General features: G+C 40.0%; 1 protein-coding gene across 2 annotated transcripts; it reads right to left on the reverse strand.

Annotated features, from left to right (window-relative positions):
• Positions 1 to 695: 695 nt before the first annotated feature.
• Positions 696 to 10,404, reverse strand: chrna4b (cholinergic receptor, nicotinic, alpha 4b). Of its 2 annotated transcripts, XM_085344974.1 has the most exons (6): positions 10,353 to 10,404; positions 7,713 to 7,864; positions 6,365 to 6,409; positions 6,168 to 6,277; positions 2,809 to 4,240; positions 696 to 821 (listed from the first exon to the last, which is right to left on the reverse strand). In XM_085344974.1, exons 1-6 carry the CDS (start codon positions 10,402 to 10,404, stop codon positions 696 to 698), a joined length of 1,917 nt encoding a protein of 638 aa, XP_085201100.1. The 2 variants fall into 2 exon arrangements, with proteins under 2 accessions (XP_085201100.1, XP_085201099.1); XM_085344973.1 differs by having other exon boundaries at positions 6,168 to 6,409.
• Positions 10,405 to 20,176: the final 9,772 nt, after the last annotated feature.

The following is a 20,176-nucleotide window of genomic DNA, read 5'->3' on the forward strand; positions in this document are numbered from 1 at the left end:
AAGAATGACAACGATCTGCAGTAAAAGCAAAGAGAATGGCTGAATAGATGTGCTAGAGTTAGAAAGTTGCAAAGCTGCATGTTTGCTTACCTGTGGAGTGACTCTTGCACAAAGCAGGACACCTGAATGCACCCAGCCAAGAATTCTGGCAATTAGGTTTCAAAGAAACAATCGTTTTATGAACATATGTATTTTTTTGTATTTGGCGAAAGCACTGTACATTGATCTGTTCCACAGTCCACATACTGCAACACTGACATTACTGAAGGAATGTTAAAAGTTAGCTATATATTCAACTTTACACAGTCTTATGAACAGCTCCCGGTGCCTACAGTCTTTGTCTGTCTGTGGCATCATCCATAGTTCTTCATGGGTTAGAGTCAATTTTTCACTGTTTTTTACAAGAGTATCTGATTGAGCCATACAGCTCAATGTCAGAACGGAGTGACATGGAAGGATATTTTTGCTGTTGGCCTTTTGCCCTCATAAAGAATTTATATGCCCACTGAAATCGATGATTGATATTTCATCTTGTCTTTTAGCGAGTAACCTTCCGATGACCCGGCCTAAGAGCGAGAAATGTGACAAGTAGTCCTTTTGAAAAACAGAAAATAAAAAGACCTTTTTTTTGTTAAGAGAATGGGGGAACACGTCCTTCTGTCTGTCCGTGTTCTCTTTCCCTTGATGCAGAGATTCTAGATCATTCCAGCCAGCCAAGGAGGAAGAAAGAGTCCCACAGATCCCAGTATACACACCAGCACAAACATCCAGAGGAATATCCTGTCAATGACCATGGCCACATACTTCCAGTCCTCCTTGACCTAGCAGAGAGGGGAAACAGCACAGGGGGACATTTCAAATTTCACTCCACACTACCTTCCTTTTCTACCTGTCAGTTTTCACCCTTGATTGATTTCTCACGAATGGCTGATTTTTTCATTATGAGTCTGCTATCTCTTAAATGTCAGTCAATCCTTGCTTGTGTCTCTTATGAAAAATTCAAGGTCAAATTGCGGAGGTCCCATTGTTTTAAAGACAGGCCTATTCTGGTTAGAGCTCGAAAGCGTATTGTGGCGTCGACGGTGACTGATGTCAGTGAATACAATAGGTTTTTATTACATTTGCTCACATATATCCTCCAGAAACGTATTTTTCCCCTCTCAGAAACTTTATAATTAGCATTTTATCACTATGTGCTGAATTTTTTTTAATTATTTGACATGTAATACTTGTTCCAAGCACAGTTTCAGGGTTATGTTTGAAAGCAATAAAGAAAATTCACTTGTCTAATGGTCAATTTTAATTAGGTTGCATAAGCATTTGTATGTGCGACTGTTCACACTGAGTTGCCCATAAGAGCTTCTAAATAAGACAGCGTTCTTTTATCATCAGAAAATCCCGATTACTGTTATTACTGACTCAGTCATGTCACTTTTATCTTGCTTTTTAATAATTAGCAATGGTAAATTGACTTGTCATTTATGGGTCTGATACTTGATTGTCATTATGTGTTTATGTGCTCTTCCTTTCTTGCATCCCTTCTGAGTTTTTGGGTATGCGCATCCTCAACATATGCAAAAGCCATGGGAGCAGTATATAAACATGTATGTAAATGCCAACAACAAATGTTTTGAAAAGAAACAAATATGATATTGAAAGTCTTATTATACTTTGTATGATTTACAGTGAGCAGAATCAGTAGTTTAAAAATATATTCGTGTTGGCAGGGGTGATTTGGCCCTGTTCTTTTTCTAGTCAATAACATTTTTAAAGCCTCCTCCTAGTATACAGCATAGACAGGAAAAAGTACAGTATGTGAACAATGCTGCATGCAGTGGAGCTCTGCATACATAGATGATAAAAAGCAGATAACAACATAACCATTTTTTATTTTTATGCAACACACAAAGGACAGCCCACACTGCTTAAAACACACTATTTTTCCAGTTATTCTGCAAAGCAGCACGCATTTATCTGAGAACTGTAACACGATTTAGTTGTTGTCACTCAGTGCCTGAGTTCAGCTTAGCTGGATCTCTGACATGCAAAATAACAGGGTTCCTTGTTTGTTCAGGATTACTTTCATCCTCTTTTGCACGAGAAAAGAAAGAAGGGGAGGAGCACTGCTTGGTGGGAGTGAGCACAGGGAACATACATGTAGGCTTTTTGCATGGAAGTACATTTCACCCCTGTAGGATCCAGTCAGAATCTACTGTTTTTATTTAACGTTCCTCTGACACCTTAAATGCCTGCAGGCAAAAGATGCGAGGTAGTTATGGGGTTTTTTTTACAAACAAACTGACCTTTTAGAAATGTGCCCGCTGAGGTACCATGTTTCTCCTGCTGGGATCTGACTAATTTTGAAATTGAACAAATCGTGACAGATCAGGTATTGGATTTTATTCTCCCATTTACTTCAGTCTCTAAATGGTAGCTCAAAATTACACAGTGTGGTTTTTGTCCTGTCTGTCTCCTCTCATTCCCAACTAGCCGTGGCAGATAGCTCCCTGAGCCCGGTTCTGCCGGAGGCTTCTTCCTGTTAAAAGGGAGTTTCTCCTTCCCACTGTTGCCAAGCGCTTGCTCATAGGGGGTCATTTGATTGTTTTGGGGTTTCTTTTTCAAATTATTGTAGGGTCTTAACACTAAAATATAAAGCACCTTGAGGTGACTGCTGTTGGGATTTGGCAATAGATAAATCAAAAATTGTGCTAAAAGCCCTTATTTAATTTCTGAAAGGATTTCACTTGTGTTTAAAACAGAACATTTAGAAACATTATTACCAAGGCTTGATCGTTTCTGTCTACTCACTGAAAAGTCTGCATCTTCTGCCCTGAGATGATCAGCGATGTACTGCAGTCCCTCTATAGCCTGTTTCATAGCTGGAGAAATAGTTGGAATCACAGCATCCTGTTGGGTACTTGCATCTTTTGTGGACTCTGCTGTTAGGGTTTCTGCTAGCTGATCTGTAGGAGGAGTTTTTTTCAACTGCCCCATTATTCCAGAGACCCCATCATCATGCAGACAGCAGTACTGGACACTGCTGGAGCGACACAGATGTCTGGCTTTCTGAGGAAGCGACTTCTGTTGGTCACACATTTGCTCTACGCTGTGGGAGCGACCATTTGGGGCCAGTCTACTTGGTTCTTCCCTCGACAGGTTGCGAAGTGGACCCAGTGGCAAAGTTGGGGGCAATGACAATTGGGAAGAAGACGAGGCCGCTGAGTTGTGTCTGCGTAGGGGTTGCTTCTCTGAGAGAACTGAATACTGACCAGATGTGGATCGGCTGAAAATGTCGGCCTTCAGTGGGTGATCTTCTTCATTGTGCTTCCCAAGAGGGGAAGAGGGTGGAGATGGTGAGCAGACGAGGATGCTTGGGCTGTCAGACTGTGTCCTTGGGATTATATTTTCAGCCTGGGCCATTTGTATTAGCCCAGTCTCTAGGCCTGTCCAGAAGGCCTGAGAGTTGCCTGTGGCAGATATCGTTGTTGGACGGTGCATCATCTCAATAAGCTTCTTGCAGTGCTGCTTTGCGGTGCCTGGCGGACGCTTCATGAAGAGGACCTGAGGTACCAAGTCCAGGAATACTCTGCGGACCCAGTGAGGCATGCCATGTGTTTGTGGGGATCGGTGGTGTACATTCAACACAAAGACGGTAATTATGATGGAGAGCGTGACAAAGACCATAGTGAACAGCAGGTATTCACCAATCAGTGGTATGACCAGAGATGTAGATGGTATTATCTCTGTTATCAGCAGGAGGAACACTGTTAAGGACAGTAGCACTGAAATGCACAAGGTAATCTTCTCGCCACACTGGGAAGGCAAATAGAACACCAGCACAGTCAAGCAGGAGATAAGCAGACAGGGGATAATAAGGTTTATAGTGTAGAACAATGGAAGCCTCCGAATGATGAAGTAGTAAGTGATGTCTGCATAGATCTCTGTGCAGCACTCATACTTTTTTGTATTGTACTTGCCCACTGCATTGACAATCACCCACTCCCCGCTCTCCCAGTAGTCCATCTGGTCCACATCACCGGCCATGCTGATCAGATCGATCTTGGCACGGTCATAGGTCCAAGAGCCGAACTTCATCTTGCAGCTTTGCTGGTCAAAAGGGAAAAACGTGACATCTATGCTGCATGAAGACTTATAAATGGCTGGTGGCATCCACTTTATCTGGCCATCGTAGAACAGATGCGCCTTTGTGAAGTGAGTAACTGCAAAGTCACCGTCGGCACTGCAGATGAAGACCAGGGGAGAAAGGTGGAAACACATATATCAGACTCACATCACATTTTAGCCCCTCTTTAATAAAGGAATTTTATAAGTTTAATTCTGGGTGATTTCTTCAAGCACTACTTTAAAATGTTCAAGGTCAGTCGCAGCTCACAGGTAGAGTAGATGTTCAGTTGCCATGGAGGTAACTAAGTCTTTTTCATTGGAAAACTCAAGTAACAAATAAGATTTTTTGCTCAATAGATACAGGAGAAAGTTAAAGAAGTGGTGTTATCCGTTTTTACAGTTTCTAACCCTGTGAAATTCAGGGGTCGAGACTAATTTAAAATGTATTTAAAAGATTAAGTATTCTGAGTCATCAAATAAAAAGTGAAAATGTCTTCATCTATGTCAATGACACTTATGTTTATGTGTGTACATCTCTAAATGGGCAAGATGTCATGTCTTTAACATTCTGTTGGTGTCCAGTTTGTTCATTATTCAGTTCATTCACAGTCTGTTGTTGCCTTTTTGTTATCTCTTCATGCTCTACTTGTGTTTGAGTCTGTCTCCATTGAGTTACTTCCTGTTTTATTTTGGTGTTCCTTGTCATTTTCTTTTCTTTTTTTGCAGTTCCTGTGTCTCATTATCCCTGATTTGTTCCAGCTGTGTTCCCCATCTTTTTCCACCAGCCTCATTAGCTTTTGTATTTATTGTCTCAGTCTTCCCTTGTCCTTTGTTGAGTGGCTCCATATTTCTGTGTGTTCTCTAATGTTTCTCTGAGTCTTGTAGTATTTGTTAGTGTTTCCTATCCTGGAGTAATTATTCCTCATTATTCCATTTTCCCGTTCTTATTTTGGACTGTTTCCCTTTCATCAATCCTCCACTTAATGCTTGCTTTATGCTGCACATTGCATTTGGGTCCGCATGCAGCTACCACTTTCCACACAGCTTATGATTTTCTGTTTAGAGACGTTTATGGAACAATTCAGTGCTAACATGATATAATTTTCGAGACGTGAATAAGGTCTTCGTGAGCCAGAGGAAAACAGAACTTGAAGATACAGTTTTGTCTCAGATCTGAAATCTCCTTTGTGTACACAACAGTCCTGCTTTTACACACCTGATACCAGTTATTACATCCACCCTCATCGTGTGAACCAGCAATCTCAGTTCTACATCTCAAGGTGCAGAGCTCATTCCAAACCATTCAGCTCAAGTCTACAGAGGAAATAGCTTGAACCTATGTAATCAGAAAACCCTTTTGATGTTTATTTTCTCTGAATGGACATGCAGGCTATTCACAATGTAACATTTTGCTGTTTAAATCAATGCTGTTTACAAAAGTCTTTGAGATATTGTGTCACAAATGCACTTCACAAGTGAGATCGCCATGTTTTGCCTCACTAATTAAAAGAGAGAAGTGACAAAGGTTCAGTCATTTCACCATGAAAACAACAATCTTTGTTCAATAACTTAAAAGTTGGATATTTAGCAAATTCTTTCATGAAATTTTCTTTCCTATTAGCCGACTTTTGGAAAAAATATTAATCCAGGTTTACTTGAGGTGCTCATACTAGATGCATTTTATCGTTGAAATACATCCAGTTACATTTCACCTTCTTATTCCCAGCCAAATATATTACTTTCTGTCATACTGAGCTTTGTTTGTAACCACATCCATTAGGAGTGACCTTGTTCACATATATTTCAACTAAATTACTTTATGACATTGGCACAGGACAAGATGTTTGGCACAACAGCAGATTCTTCGTGTTTTCCCTCAAGTCATGCCATCTGTTGGAATTAAACCACCAGAATCTGAGCATTACTTGCCATATGATCATTTTTACATTGAAATGTTGACATTTAAAACGCACAGGAAGCACACTGTGGGCCTGAAAAGAATCTAAATTTCATATAGCACAAAAAGGTGTTTCCTTCCTCACTTGTTGTAGAGGACAATGTCGGGTCTCCAGATAATCTCTGAGGGGATACGTATGGAGGTGACATTTTCATAATCCTCTGGGTTCCAGCGGAGTTTGTAATCGTTCCATTCCTGTTGCAAAACATTAATCATATTTATGCATCGCAGCGTTATACTGGACTGTATTTCACATGCCTTTTCTCTATCATCTTTTCTTACTTGCTTAACCCAGACATTTGTAGTCATCATCTGGTTCTTCTCATCCTTTTATGGAAAACAGAAAAGAGGATTACTCTGATTACAATGAATTCAACGTCCATCAGCACTTTATTACCACTGAGATAGAATTGAGTTTTTTCTTTCTCTCTTTTTTATGGTCCTCCCCCAAACTCATGGGGATGGGATTTTGTCCCCATAAGTGAGTGTTAGTCCCCACAAGTACAGTAGTATGGCAGTGGTCTGTCCTCACAAAGACGTCTAAACAAGTACACACACACACACACACACACACACACACACACACACACACACACACACACACACACACACACACACACACACACACACACACACACACACATTCATGAATCATTTCTAGAACAAATCAACCAGAACAAAAAACACTTTCACTTCTTTGCAGGCAAGCTGCTTTCTCCAGCTCTTCCCTGGGAACTTCTAAGACACAGCAGGCAGTGAATGCACTGTGCAGGAGAAGACAACTTCACCTAAAGTTGACTCTCACCAGCAGGCAGGTGGAGAAAGTACTGTCAACTAATTGTTTGTCATAAACCTGAAAAGTCATCCCCTGCAGCACAGTCTTGCACTGGGTAACTTTTAAATGGCTCTGCATGGCAGTCGGGTGTTTATATAATCATTTTTACCTTAGTCAACAGAATCTCAGTGACATTTGTGTAAAATGCATACTAAAAGCTTGCACTTAAAACCACAGGAGGTCTGGAATGCAAAGATACCAACATGACGAGAGGGGTTAACGAAGTTATTTTTGTCTAGAGCAGCTGTGTCTGGATTGCTGCTCAGGAGACAGATTTGAATATTTACTGTCTGTGTTAGCATACTTGACAAGTGAATTTAATTTGGGAAAATAATGCATTGTCTTCTGTTGGTGTGATTTCATTTCCGCTGATTTATCTCTCTTGCGTGGTGTATCTTTCAGCTAGTAATTACCAATATACAGCACATAAGACAGAATCTCCTCCCAACATAACACTCATAATAATGAAACACATGTCTCATGCCCATTCAACAAGCCAGGATGTTTGTAATTACAAGGATAGCTTTTTTGTTAAATCGTTACAACTTTAGTGATATATGTATTTAGATATTTACATAAATGGTAACTTAATTACAGGTAGTTAAAAAAAGCTATTTAATGATCAGAGTCCCATTATGGAGCCATAACATCGAAATGTCTCGCAGTCGTTTCTTTTCTCCTCAAAGAAGAAACACACAGATCGTGTTATTTTTGAAGGGCACAGTGGTAGCTAGACTTTAATGTCCAGTCGTAGATGTTGATGGAAACTTAACAAAGATGTCAGCTATTACTTACCACATCAATTAGCTGAGCGATAGATAGTCCAAAGTGGACTAGTACTGTATCTGTAGTGTTCCTCACAGGTCGGGAGAGCTTATTGTAATTTGCAAACAGATTCTGGAGCAGCCTCTCTTCAGCGTGGGCACGGGGTCCAAGTTGGAAACACACTGAGGCCAGAAATGAGAAAAAAATTCAACAAAACAAGAAGCTGAGATTAATCGTGTGCCGTCCTGTTTATGTAATTTAAACGAGACCAATTGATCTTTACTTAGAACTGCAACTGCAATGCATAGGATATTCTTTCCTACGTTTTTTTTTTTTTTTTTTAACTCCATGGTGATTTGTACCAGTTGATTTTGTGCAGGGCTCTCGTGCATATTCTCATAACCATTTTGAATTGTTTCTATTTTTGTTCACATATTCATGAAATACAGGGCAGAACTTTATACGAATACTATTAATGTTGAAAATATTTGCTTCCATTCACAATACATTAATCTGTAATGGATTGAGCTGATGCTACGATACCAAAGAATACAGAGTGTAATCTAAAAGTAGGGTGACCTCTATTATACAGCTGGCCTATGGTTACATGAGACGGGATCTGAGAGACGGGACAAATCAGGATGGAGGGTTTGGGGTGGGGGGGTTGCATAAAAGGAATAAGAGGAAGGAACAAACGTGCTGATGGAGCGATCTGTCTAGACGTTTCCCTCACCACCCTCCTCCACCCACCCTCCACTCTCTCCCTCTCCCTTTCTTCCTTTCAACAGCTGTCCTGATGAAGCAACTCAATCAGATCCCTCGGCACTGAGAAGGACCCGGCAAGGTCTGGGGACAATTAAAGAGAAAGGGATGATCCTGTGCCTTCGACAGGACGACGTCCTTTGCATTTTGGTTCTTTCCTTTCACATTCACTTGGGCACTTTTCCATTATAAACCTTGTTGCATCTGTGCAGGTAATTCATTGTGTTTGCAATCTTTCAGAGGCAGTGATTGATTTAACTGGCCTCACTGATATTTTATCATCTCTAGCAGTACCACACAGTTCAATGTCTTTCTTTCTCTTTGGATTTAATTTGTTTTGTCAAATATCACATGAAAAAAATAATCCTAAAGAGGACCCTTCCAAACTAGATTCTTGTGGTTTCTGGACAACATTAATATATTCGCCAAACACACTTGCTTGGCTCAGGCCCCTATAGAAAGGACGTGAGAGGACCTTTCTATAGGCTTCCATTAGTAACTTCCACTTTTCTAAGGCTATATTATTCCAAACGCCCCTTACTTGTATCCTTAAAATAGCGATACAGGTGTTGTTGCCATGCTGCTGGCCTTCCTCTTGGGTCCTTCTACCCACTCAATCAAAGTTGATGGGCTGTCTTTCAGTTGACTGAAAACTGGCATCCACTATTTTTAAAAGCTTGGGATCGATATCTTATTAAATGGATATAGTTTCTTTTTTCTTTCATGTCTTGTCTTCCTGTTTTCACCTGGATCTGTTTGACATTTCCAGACACCCAACAACCTTGAAATGCTGTTACACGTTCAGACGAGAGAGGCCGTCAAAGGTGGCGTTTGTTTTATCGCATCAAATTCTAGCATTATCTGTTGAATGCGACCAATATTAAACTAAACCGGAGGCTCAAGTACATTCTAAATCAGCCTTGGGACTAATGGGTTTATATGGGAGAGCTCACAGGGTGTTGTGACTTTGGTAAAAAATGCAGATTAGAGCAATAATCTTTGCAGGGAAAAGTAGGCAACTGTTAGATGAGTTTACTTCTACATGGTGTGTTCTCCATTACACTATGAATAAGACTCATGCAGACTGTGATGATGCCAGTGTCTGTCACTCATTATCGTGACGTTTTTCTTATATTGCTGTATTTTACAGTTTTCTGAAGCTACAGCAAAGCCTGATGAGTTATTTGGACGTGTCAGAGCTACTGGGTCCAAATCTGTCCTCATCTGATCAATGCTGTCTCATAGGACAGTATTGCATCAGAAGCAAATTAGTTTTCACTCAAGTGAATACTACACAACCAGGCAGATGAAGCTTGTTACCAGGCTACAAAGCTCGCGTAGCAACACAGGCAGTTTCTACCCTTCAGCAGCAAACTACAGAAAACAAGTTTTTTTGTCCCAAAGGTCGTGTGTTTTTATGGTTGTATTGTTCATTGTGCCAAATTAGCCCTCAGCAAAAATCATTGCCTGTCTAATAAGTAATGAGACTGGGGTGGACTGAATATAGATGACTGGGGTAAGGAGAGAGGCTTATATTAAATAGAAAAGCAAGGCCATCTGATGCCTTTCAGTCGTTTCTCTGAATTGCCCTGCTATTTAGGGCAAATCTATTGAAATGGCACAAATACAGGCAGTTCTTTTGAGTCATGCAGTAAATTTCTTTGTAAGCCAACTTTGTTGATGCTGATAAACTTGACCAGCGTGATATTTTAAACAGAAAAAAGAGGAGTGGAAAAAAAATCTAATTTGAGATGATTAGTAGCTAAAAAACCCTCCTCTTTCAATATATACTTCTGCCTTCAGCAAAAATGAAAAATGCATAAACATCCTTCGCATCGGTTTCCCCTATGTTGAAAAATAAAATGACAGATGATGCAGCTTTAATGACAGCACGGTGGAATTATTTACCTTGTGGAGGAAGAGTGAAGAAAAGTAAGCTCAAACATTTGTAGAAATCCATAGTGATCCAGCAGTACCCAACTCTATCAGTGAACTCCCTCCAACTTCTGCTGGATTTCAGTCATAGCAGAAGTGATCAAACCTGGAAAGTCTGCCCTGTGACAGCAGGTCGTCAAGGGGTTCAGATCAGGTTAAACACCCAGACGCAGAGGTCACGTCAGTCTGAGTCAACCCAGGGTCCGGCGGTCCTCCTGATTCCATCTCTCCATCTTTTCACAATCTCTTTTGTCCAGTCATAGCAGTATGAAGGACCCACAGACACATAGTGTAGTTTTTCTCATCCAACACTTCAAAGTCCCTCCTCCTCCTTCCACTGGAATCCTTCATCCAAGTGTGGCTGGCTTATCCTTCTCTTCTCCACCCTCCCTGTCAACATTACTCCCTCCCTCGCCTCTCATCTCTCCGCCTCCTCACCTCATCTCTCCCTCTCTCTCTTTCTCTCCCCCCTCTCTCTCTCACACACCTCATTTCTCTCTTTGTATTCTATCTTTCCCTCCTACTTACATATTTCTTTTTCTCCCTGTTCCAGTTTTCTCTTCTTCACTTTTTTCATTGAAAACAGAACTTTTTGTCAGTCTCTTTCTCTGTGTGTGTGTGTGTGTGTGTGTGTGTGTGTGTGTGTGTGTGTGTGTGTGTGTGTGTGTGTGTGTGTGTGTGTGTGTGTGTGAGGGAGAGTGTGAGAAGGAGTGTGGGTGAGGATGGGGTAGTGGATGTCGACTTTTTGATTACTGGTACATACAGCAGCAGCGCTGTGTGGTTTTCTTGACCAGTTATTTGTATGTGAGCTGTGTTACAGTGTATGTGCAGCTACCTGTCAAAGTCCACTGTGTTAAAAAGTGCCAGTGAGTCACAGGACCTCTGGATACTCTTCAACCTCCCCTCTGCACTGTTTCCCACGAGCACTCCCCCCGCCCACCCTTTCTCCCCCACTCCTTTTTCTTTTAAACACCCCTGACCCTCACACACTGTCAATTTTTCATGTGACGTCTCACCCACAGATGAAGACTTCTTTTTCTCTTACTTCCCCCCCAGTCTGCTTTCAGCTTTTATACGTCAGCAGAGCTCAATGCCAAGGCTAGCCATCTATTGAGACAGTCACATTTGCTTGAGGTGTATTTCCTGTTGCTGAATATCTTTTTCATTTTTCTCCAGCAATGTCAAAATGTCACCTGAGAATGAGAACTGGAGAGCCTTAAAAAAATGTAAGCGTCATCATTACATGAGGATGGGTGAAGGAGAAGCTGACTTTTGACTTTCTGACAGTTCTTCCTGAGTGTTATATGACAGAGTGAAAGAAAAGATGTGCAAACAAAGATATATTTTGCTGTTTTAGTTGTCTTTGTCAGATATGCTTCTCTGTGAGCCCACAGAGAAGAGCCTCTGCAGAGCACGCATTGATTTTTTCTAATCAAAGACGAAGTTCTCTTGATCCAGCGATGACTAACTGTGACGTGACAGATGAAGAGATTCCTCTCGCCAGTTTGCCACCACGAGCACAGATCCACATTCTTGCCATGAGAGATTTGATAGCTGATTATTTATTTGGATTGCTGACAGGAGTCAGGCAGGAATTTGTAAGTGGGACAATGTAGCAGCAGGGAGCACTGGAAGAGGAAATTTCACTTACAGTAAAAGGGCACGGTGCACAAACAGGCCAATTGCCTGGTGGCTGTCGCATATTAGTTTATCTCACACCCACATGCAGACACATATAGTCTCCCTCCGCGGCCATCTCATCAGATGAAAAGAACCATCTGTGCTTTTTGCTTTGCGAATGGTAAAGGAGAATATGGTATGGTCACCTCTTCCTGCAACCTCCTTAATAATTCATCTTGTTCTGATATTGCAGCACCTCTGCTGATCCCCAAACAAACACTTTGACCTCTGCTCCAGATGGTCACAAACTAAACACACGTGCTGACCTGGTGGCGTCCCTTTAAAGCAGGAAGATGAGTGGCTGCAATCTTAACTGCAGTGCACAGTAGGTATTTCAAATGTTTATCCTTAACAATAGTCACTTCCAAAGTTGAACCATGTGGCATTTGATAAAACCTAGCTGGTTTGTATATGTGCAACGCATGTCAGGGTTGGGAATCTGGGTGTTGCGGTGTCAGTCTGCCAGCCTGTATATTAAACTTTGTCCATTGGACTTTTCCTCTGGCGACAGTACCACGAGGTTGACATTTGTGCTTTAAAGTGATGTGTTTTGATAACCATTAAATGGGGTGCCATGCAATTTGGAGCAGTCGATACTTTTCCCTCTCATAATGAAGAGTGATTGCTTTTGTGACGCCTTGATTTTTCATCTAGCACAATTACCAGATCAACATTTTAATTTGTCCAATCCTATGATTTACAAGCAGGTATATGCAAAACTAATAACACTCTGGAGACTCAGCTGCATTTTGTGTTAGATGCAAATGAGCTAATTTAGCATGCAACCATGGTGAATTAGAAGCATGGACTGTATGATACTGTATAGCCACATACTAACAGGCTGACTGTACCTCACCGAGGTTCACAGACCCTTCCAGCATGGTTGTTTGGATCCTGTTCCAAGCTTTCCGGAGCTACCAAGAAAAATAAATAATTCAGCCACTTTGGTGAAGAGAACATAATGAAATTTGCATAATTTAAAGCTCAAATCACAGTTTGGTGCTTAAATGTCATGACTTGAAATGTGATCTGTTGCTTTACTGATGCTGATTCAAGCTAAACAGTGCATCACTCATGGTGTTAAATTGAAGTTTGCTAACTTGACTGATATGTGGTAAATAAGCACCGTCTGCCATCAAACATGCAGTTTATTCACTGTTGACAATAGTGGCTGATTCTAATTGTGCACACATTATTATTTCGTTCAATAAACAAATTGCATTGCTTTTACCAAAATCTTCACTGAGGAAACATCGTTTTTATAAGTGGTATCCCTATGTTGGTGCTGAGGGATCACCAGCACACATGAGGTATTATTTGATTTTCAAAAATTTGACCTGATGGGGAAAATATGCAGTTAAAGAAAAGATCTCAATGCTAATCTCCAGATGCAAGTGAGCCAAAACATTTTAATGGGTGCTGGGCACATTTCTGCATGATGGCACAAAAGTTGTTAAGTGATTTATCTTAGTTCACCAAATAGTACTGCAATTGTAGCACCCTGCAGTTTTCAAATTGTTTTTAGCTTTTGATCAATCATCAGTCTGGGAAATCTCCTTCTACCCCAGGAGTATCAGACTCATTTTAGTTCATGGGCCACATACGGCTTAATTTGATTTCAAGTTGGCTGAACCATTAAAACAAAGCCATAATAAACCACATGAAACACAGACCCCTCTAAACTGCTCATTTCTTGAATTGTAAAGAACTACATAAAAAAAAAAATTGCATTTCCATATTTAATGAGCCATGCATTTACAAAATAGATGATGAACATCCTGAAATTTTCTTAAGAATATAAAACACGGTGTCAACAATATGTCTCACTTTTCCCATGTTCAGTGAGCCTGTTGCCATTAAATGTGCACACCAACTCACAGATCATGGTTGTTGTACAAAAACTCCACATGAAGAGCATTCTTTTATTAAATGAGTACAATACTTTATATTTATATGGCTCAATCTGTTTGAATGCAAAAACACTTTTATGTTTCCAAATATTTATAATAAGTTTTGAACTGATGATTTTATTTACTAAGGGAAAAAAGGTTCCTACTTATTAAAAAAAGATCCAAACCTACCTGACCCTATGTGAGAAAGTAACTTCCCCCCAAACTAATAACTGTTTGTGCCACCATTGGCAACTGCAATCAAGCGTCTGTGTTAATTAGCAATGAGTTTTTCACATCACTGTGGAAGATTTTGGCTCACTCTTCTTTGCAGAATTGTTGTAATTCTGCTATATTGCAGGTTTTCCCAGCATGGGTCGCCTGTTTAAAGTCATACCCAAGCATCCCAATCAGATTTAAGTCCAGACTTTGACTAGTTTTCTCTCTGGATGCCACGTCTGTGCAGTCTCTGTCTTATTGTTGAATCTTAAACTCTTGTTTTAACTGTGGCAAGTGACGCCTGCAGTTCTTCAGATGTTGTTCTGGGTTCTTTTTCACACATAGGGCCAGGTAGGTTTGGATAGCTTTTTAGGTTATCTTTGTCTAATATTTAAATTTGTTTGATGATTTGAAATGTTTAAGTGACATATATGCAAAAAGATAAGAAATCAGGAAGGGGTAGGTACCTTTTCATAGTACTGTACATATGTAGTAATGCTGGCATTACTTCACTGCTTCATCTTAGTCTTGATGCAGTTGACTGGACCTCACCACAATTTGACTGATTGCTTTCAGTTCCACCAAAGTGAACTGAACTAACCTGGCAAATACAGCAGACTTTGTTTAAACTGAACAAAAGGATTAAATCTAAAAGCTAAGTCCTTCATCAAATGCAACCACTCAATTCTGACCTTGAGAGAAGAAAAAGGAAAGCACCTTTTACTTGAGCACAGAATAACGTAACACTTACAACTCCGACGCCATGAGTACACGAACAGTTATCAGACTGAAGATTCACTCTGACCACAGCTATATGTTAGATAGGATGTATTTATAAAAGATCAGTGCGAGGCACGATAGAGAGTTTATGCTAATCAGACAGTTCATTAGAGCATTAAACTTTAAAGATTAGAAGTACTTTGAATGGACTTCCAAACCGAGTGAAGTATCTGCAGTTTTGATCAGATCACAAAGTGTGTTCCCGCTGAAGTCAGTCTCTATGAGGAGAGCTCCCTGAAACAATCCCTGGATCTGAGATCGCCAGGTCAGCTTTCACCCAGCAGCGCATGTTTTGCCTCAGTGATTCACACAGCGTTCTTTGTTATACAGACATGCATCCAGCTTCAGACACACAAACCCACACAGACATAGGGATTCAAGCCATGCATGCATAAAGACCTAGCCTACTAGGGTTGCCAAGATCACCTGTCAGTCATGGCTGCTGCCTCTTCAAAGGCTGCACAAAACCCCCTACAGCACTTTTCCCCTGTAATATCTGTTTAAAATGAAAGAGTTTCACATGTGCCTCTATGGGATATAAACAGAAAGCTTTAAATCTTTAAAAATCTCAAAGTATTGCTGCTTTTCCCGCTGCATTGTCTTGTGTTCAGTTTTCTTTTACCATAGATTCAAATTGGAAGCAGTAGATGGATGTACAAGCCATCCTGAATGCTGCTGGCAAAGGCAAATATTGATACAGTTGGATGCCAACTGTGAACCTAACTGCACTAGCCCAGGGGTGAACTGAGATACCCAATGAACACGTACCAAAAAAGATGGGGCACCTGCAATGCCGTGGGGTGAACGACATCTGTTAGCTAGATACATGCAGTCCTCACAAAATATCACGGAGTCAGGCACAGAGCGTGCAGCTACGTGATAAAGGCCTCATGGATGCTTCCTCTCAAATGAGAGCAGGGGCTGCTTTTTAACTATGATGTTATCTTATGAAGATTCTTCTCTTTGTTGCCCATGCTGTCTGAGATCAATATTATTTTGATTACAGTGTAAATCAATAGGCACAACCACCATTAAATCAAATGATGCTATGTCCAGAAACAATAGTTGTCATTGGTTTCATTCCTCTGATTGTGAATAGATCAGTTATCATCATTTTACTGTTGACTTATTAGAACATTATAATGACATTCATGGTTGCCAATAAGAGTAATGATACACTAAGTACACCTTTCCATGTAATGGTCTTTTTCATTGTCAATTTTGGGACTACACATTTTTCAAAATACTACTGCTCGAAGGAGAAGAGATTCATATTGTAGGGCCATAAAAGGAAATGTAGTTCTTATCTGATGATACAGCACAGTCATAAAAGCTAAGGATCTCCATCATTTGCCAACAGTCGTGGAAAGACGGAATAAAATCTAGAAACTAATAACCTTGAGGTAGTGTATTTCTTTTTTAATGCTGCCTTTTAACATTTACAACACACTTTACATTTGTGCCCTTTGTCTTATTCAGACTTTCACAAAGACATTTGTCTGGCATTTAAAATATAGAAAAGCATCACACTGCATGGGTTTTGAAATTGTTAAACTTAATTATGTTTGCCTAGTACATTTGGCAGGATTTTGTTGTTATGTCACGATTCCCCATCTGTTTCGATTTTTTTCCATGATGTAAATATCTTTTACCATTTATGTCAATCTCATGAGAGTTAATGGAAGCTGACTTGCTTTTAGAGGCAGCCTTAAGTGCAAGAAGATGCAGTTTTTGCCACTTGATGATTTTTGTTTGTTTTGGGGTTGTTTCTTTTTTGTTTTTTTTGTTGTTGTTTTTTTACAATAGAACTGAACAACTTTATTGTCTGTAACAAAGCAGCAGACCTGGCTCTAAAGAAAATGTACAACAACCAGGACACATTGGTCTTCCTGGTAACTGACCTGATGTACAGCTCACACAGCGGTGTTTGAACTGAGGCTATTATCTTACAGGCCTGTCTGATAGTCTGAGGTACGTTAGCCGGGTGTATAACAGTGGGGCTGTTGTACCAGAACGACATGTTTAAAGTACATTTTTATTTCCAAGATTTTCTTTTGCCCTGACACTGTACTTCTCCAGCAGTTTTTCTTTAATTTGGTTCCAGGGCTGGCCTCCTGGAGATCACTAACTGGCACTGAAAGTTACACAATGGATCATCTGTGTTCTGGTATAAAAGTTAAATAAGTAATGACTCAATGAATTTGTTCTGTAAAAACAGAAAAAAACAACCAACAAACAAAAACAACAGTAATGTAATAATGGGCATAACTGAACTACCAGAATAAGCATAGCTTTGCATCATCATACCGATGTGCAAAGCCACTGCTATAAATTTGATTTCCAAAGCTTTTACCAACAGTCACAGACCAAAATACACGTGCAGTAAGGCTGACTTACAGTCAGTAGCAATGAAAGCTGGGGCATAAAGATAAGCAATGTAAACATCGTGAAGAGACAAAACAGCAGTTATTGTGCTGAACAAGGCCAGGTGGAAATCTAAAGAGCAGGAATGCCGCATGTTTTCCTTCACAGCAAATGAAACACAACAATGGACTATCGAACAAATGTTTAATAGTTCACAAGAATCCTGACCCGTGTCTTTTAATTGAACCCTTTTGCTTCAAAAAATCATCAATTATGAATCATAAGGACTTAAGATGATATAACCATGGCAAAAAAATATTTTTGATGGCAGGATATTTAATTATGTAGTGTGATTATGTAGTGGAGATTTTGTTGACTGGCCAGATGGTGTTGCTTTAATTCTTGCTGCAACCAAAAATTGTAGGCTACACCAGGTTTCAGGTTACTTTATTATAAGAGACTGACTGTACTGCAGATCACTCTATTATAATGACACTACATATACATACTTTTCTGTCACTGTTAGCTGCTGATTATCAAAGGGAAAGTGCCTTTTCGGAAACTCAGGCCTAACATTAACTGGCATAATGTTAACCAGCTGCTGTTGTTGTTTAGCCACCTCATTGTCAGTGAGATCTTTAAATTAAAAATACGAAACATAATATATTTGTTGCTTATCTATAGCAACATACATAAAGCATGACTACATGACTAGGTGGAACAGCAATGTCCATCACTGTATTAAAGATGGTGGTTTTCACAAACCAGATTAATTCTAGGTTTATGAGAATGCATTGGTTTGTTAGAAGATGTATTTATGCACTAATCTATGTATATTTGTTAGTGCAGCTTCCTTTTTTCTATTAAATAATCACAAAAATGTAGTAACTGTACATTTAATTGCACCACAATAACTGCGATTGCAGCCCTCAACAGACAGAGGATATCCAGATTCCCAGAGCTAAACAAATACCTGCCAAACCAATAAGATTGCTATTAAGGAAAATGAATGGATTAAATATTTATGTCATGTAACCACAGCCTCTTGTTTCATTATGTTTAGCTCTGTGTCATATGCTAGAGGAGATTAAAAAAAGAGGCACTGAAGCACCTGCCATGCTTCCAGGTCATTTCATTTAACCATAATTATAGACGTGTTGCTGTTTTGTTGTTCTTGGGGCAACACTTTAAGTGGTTTTGTTGAGATTACATAATATCCATATTCGACTTGATTAACTCAATAGCCACTAGAGGTTTAGTCTAATACAGTAAAACCAGCTAATGCACACTGGGTGAGGCAAAATTCAATTACAGTTTAATTACTCTACACAAAAGATTTAACCCCTACAATACTCTGCTGCCACTGCTGACTCAGGATTTTATGTTCACGACCATGTTCAGTTTGGGCTATTGATTTCTGCTGATGTGCACACGAAGGGACGGAGCTAAAACACAAACCTAGCCTATGTTTGAAGACAAACTAATTCAGCAACATGCGCTGCAAAACTTTTCATATGGAGTTTAATTACGACACTCATCTCCTCATGCTCCTCCTTCTTCCCACTCTCTCTTCATTTCAGGTATTAGCATGGCCCTGGAGGCTGGGTAATCTGTCACAAATGCAATATTACTTTTTATGACACATGTTTGCATCACAGTATGCGATCACTTGAGGCACAGAATAATTACAAATGGGAAATAGGAGGCAGCTGCAAAATTGCCACTGTTATTGTTCCCAAAGGTGCCCATTCGTCCGGCTTGGTAAAGGAACACCTAGTAAATATGACTTAAAGCTAAACTCTCCTTTTTTTCAGATTCTGAGAAAAATGCTATTATGTCAGTAGTCCTGTTTTCCTGAATTGCATAGATCTGGATGTATAGATAGTGATGTCGCTGTGTGTGTGTGTGTGTGTGTGTGTGTGTGTGTGTGTGTGTGTGTGTGTGTGTGTGTGTGTGTGTGCAGATCTTCACTGACACCTACATGAGGTCCACCAGTATCAGAGAGGTTCTGAGTGCTCACATAAAGCCCATCTATAACAGCAACAATGGTGCAGCGCAATTTATGTAGGCCTATTCTTTTCAAACACTCTGCTGGTGAAAATAACTGATGCATGTAGGTGCAGCCTTTGTTTAGAGATTGTATGTTTCTTCTATAAAGGCAAAAAAGCATTAGTTGGAAGAACGGCTGTCATTCATTGGAGCAAGTCTTATTCAAAAACCTCACAATGACAAGCGCTAATAGACACTCTCGCCTCCAGCTCCACTTTAATTCAAAGAAGACTAAAACTGAAATGATTACAAAAGCAACAGCAGAGGAGAGAAGACTGCATGGGTGAAGCATTCATGTTTATTTTTGGTATGTTCTCTGATGTTTCTTTATTGCCTCATAATGTAATAAAAACTAACATTACCTACTAATGTGGCTGTAAATCAACTTGCAATGATGTCTGTGCAGCAAGTAAGTTATGATAAGTATCTGCTTCGTGCATTATATCAATAGTATGGCTGTAGAATGGGATATTTCTAGAGGATGTGTTTAGAAGTTAGTGTTGTATGTGAGGGCGTATGGTGTGAAGTCCCTGGTGTGTCAGCAACGTCAGTTAAGAAACAGCTGAGGATGCTCCGCGGGGAAACAGTTCAGTGGCACAAATTCACTTTTCTCTGAAACCTGTTTAATCTTTCTTCTCTGAACTGTATTGATATTGTGTGGCTTTGTAATAGCCATGCAATATCATGGGTGGTGAACTTCCTGCCTGCAGTCCAGACTTTTCACCACTTGGTAACATTTGGCGTGTCATGAAGCGAAAAATGTGACAAAGAACCAGGACTACAGAGCAGCTAGAATCCTGTATCAGATAAAAATGG

The sequence above is a fragment of the Diplotaxodon limnothrissa genome, linkage group LG20 (assembly GCF_057381915.1).
Source record: "Diplotaxodon limnothrissa isolate DT_005_m linkage group LG20, D_limnothrissa_male_GT1.1, whole genome shotgun sequence".
Taxonomy (NCBI): Eukaryota; Metazoa; Chordata; class Actinopteri; order Cichliformes; family Cichlidae; genus Diplotaxodon; species Diplotaxodon limnothrissa.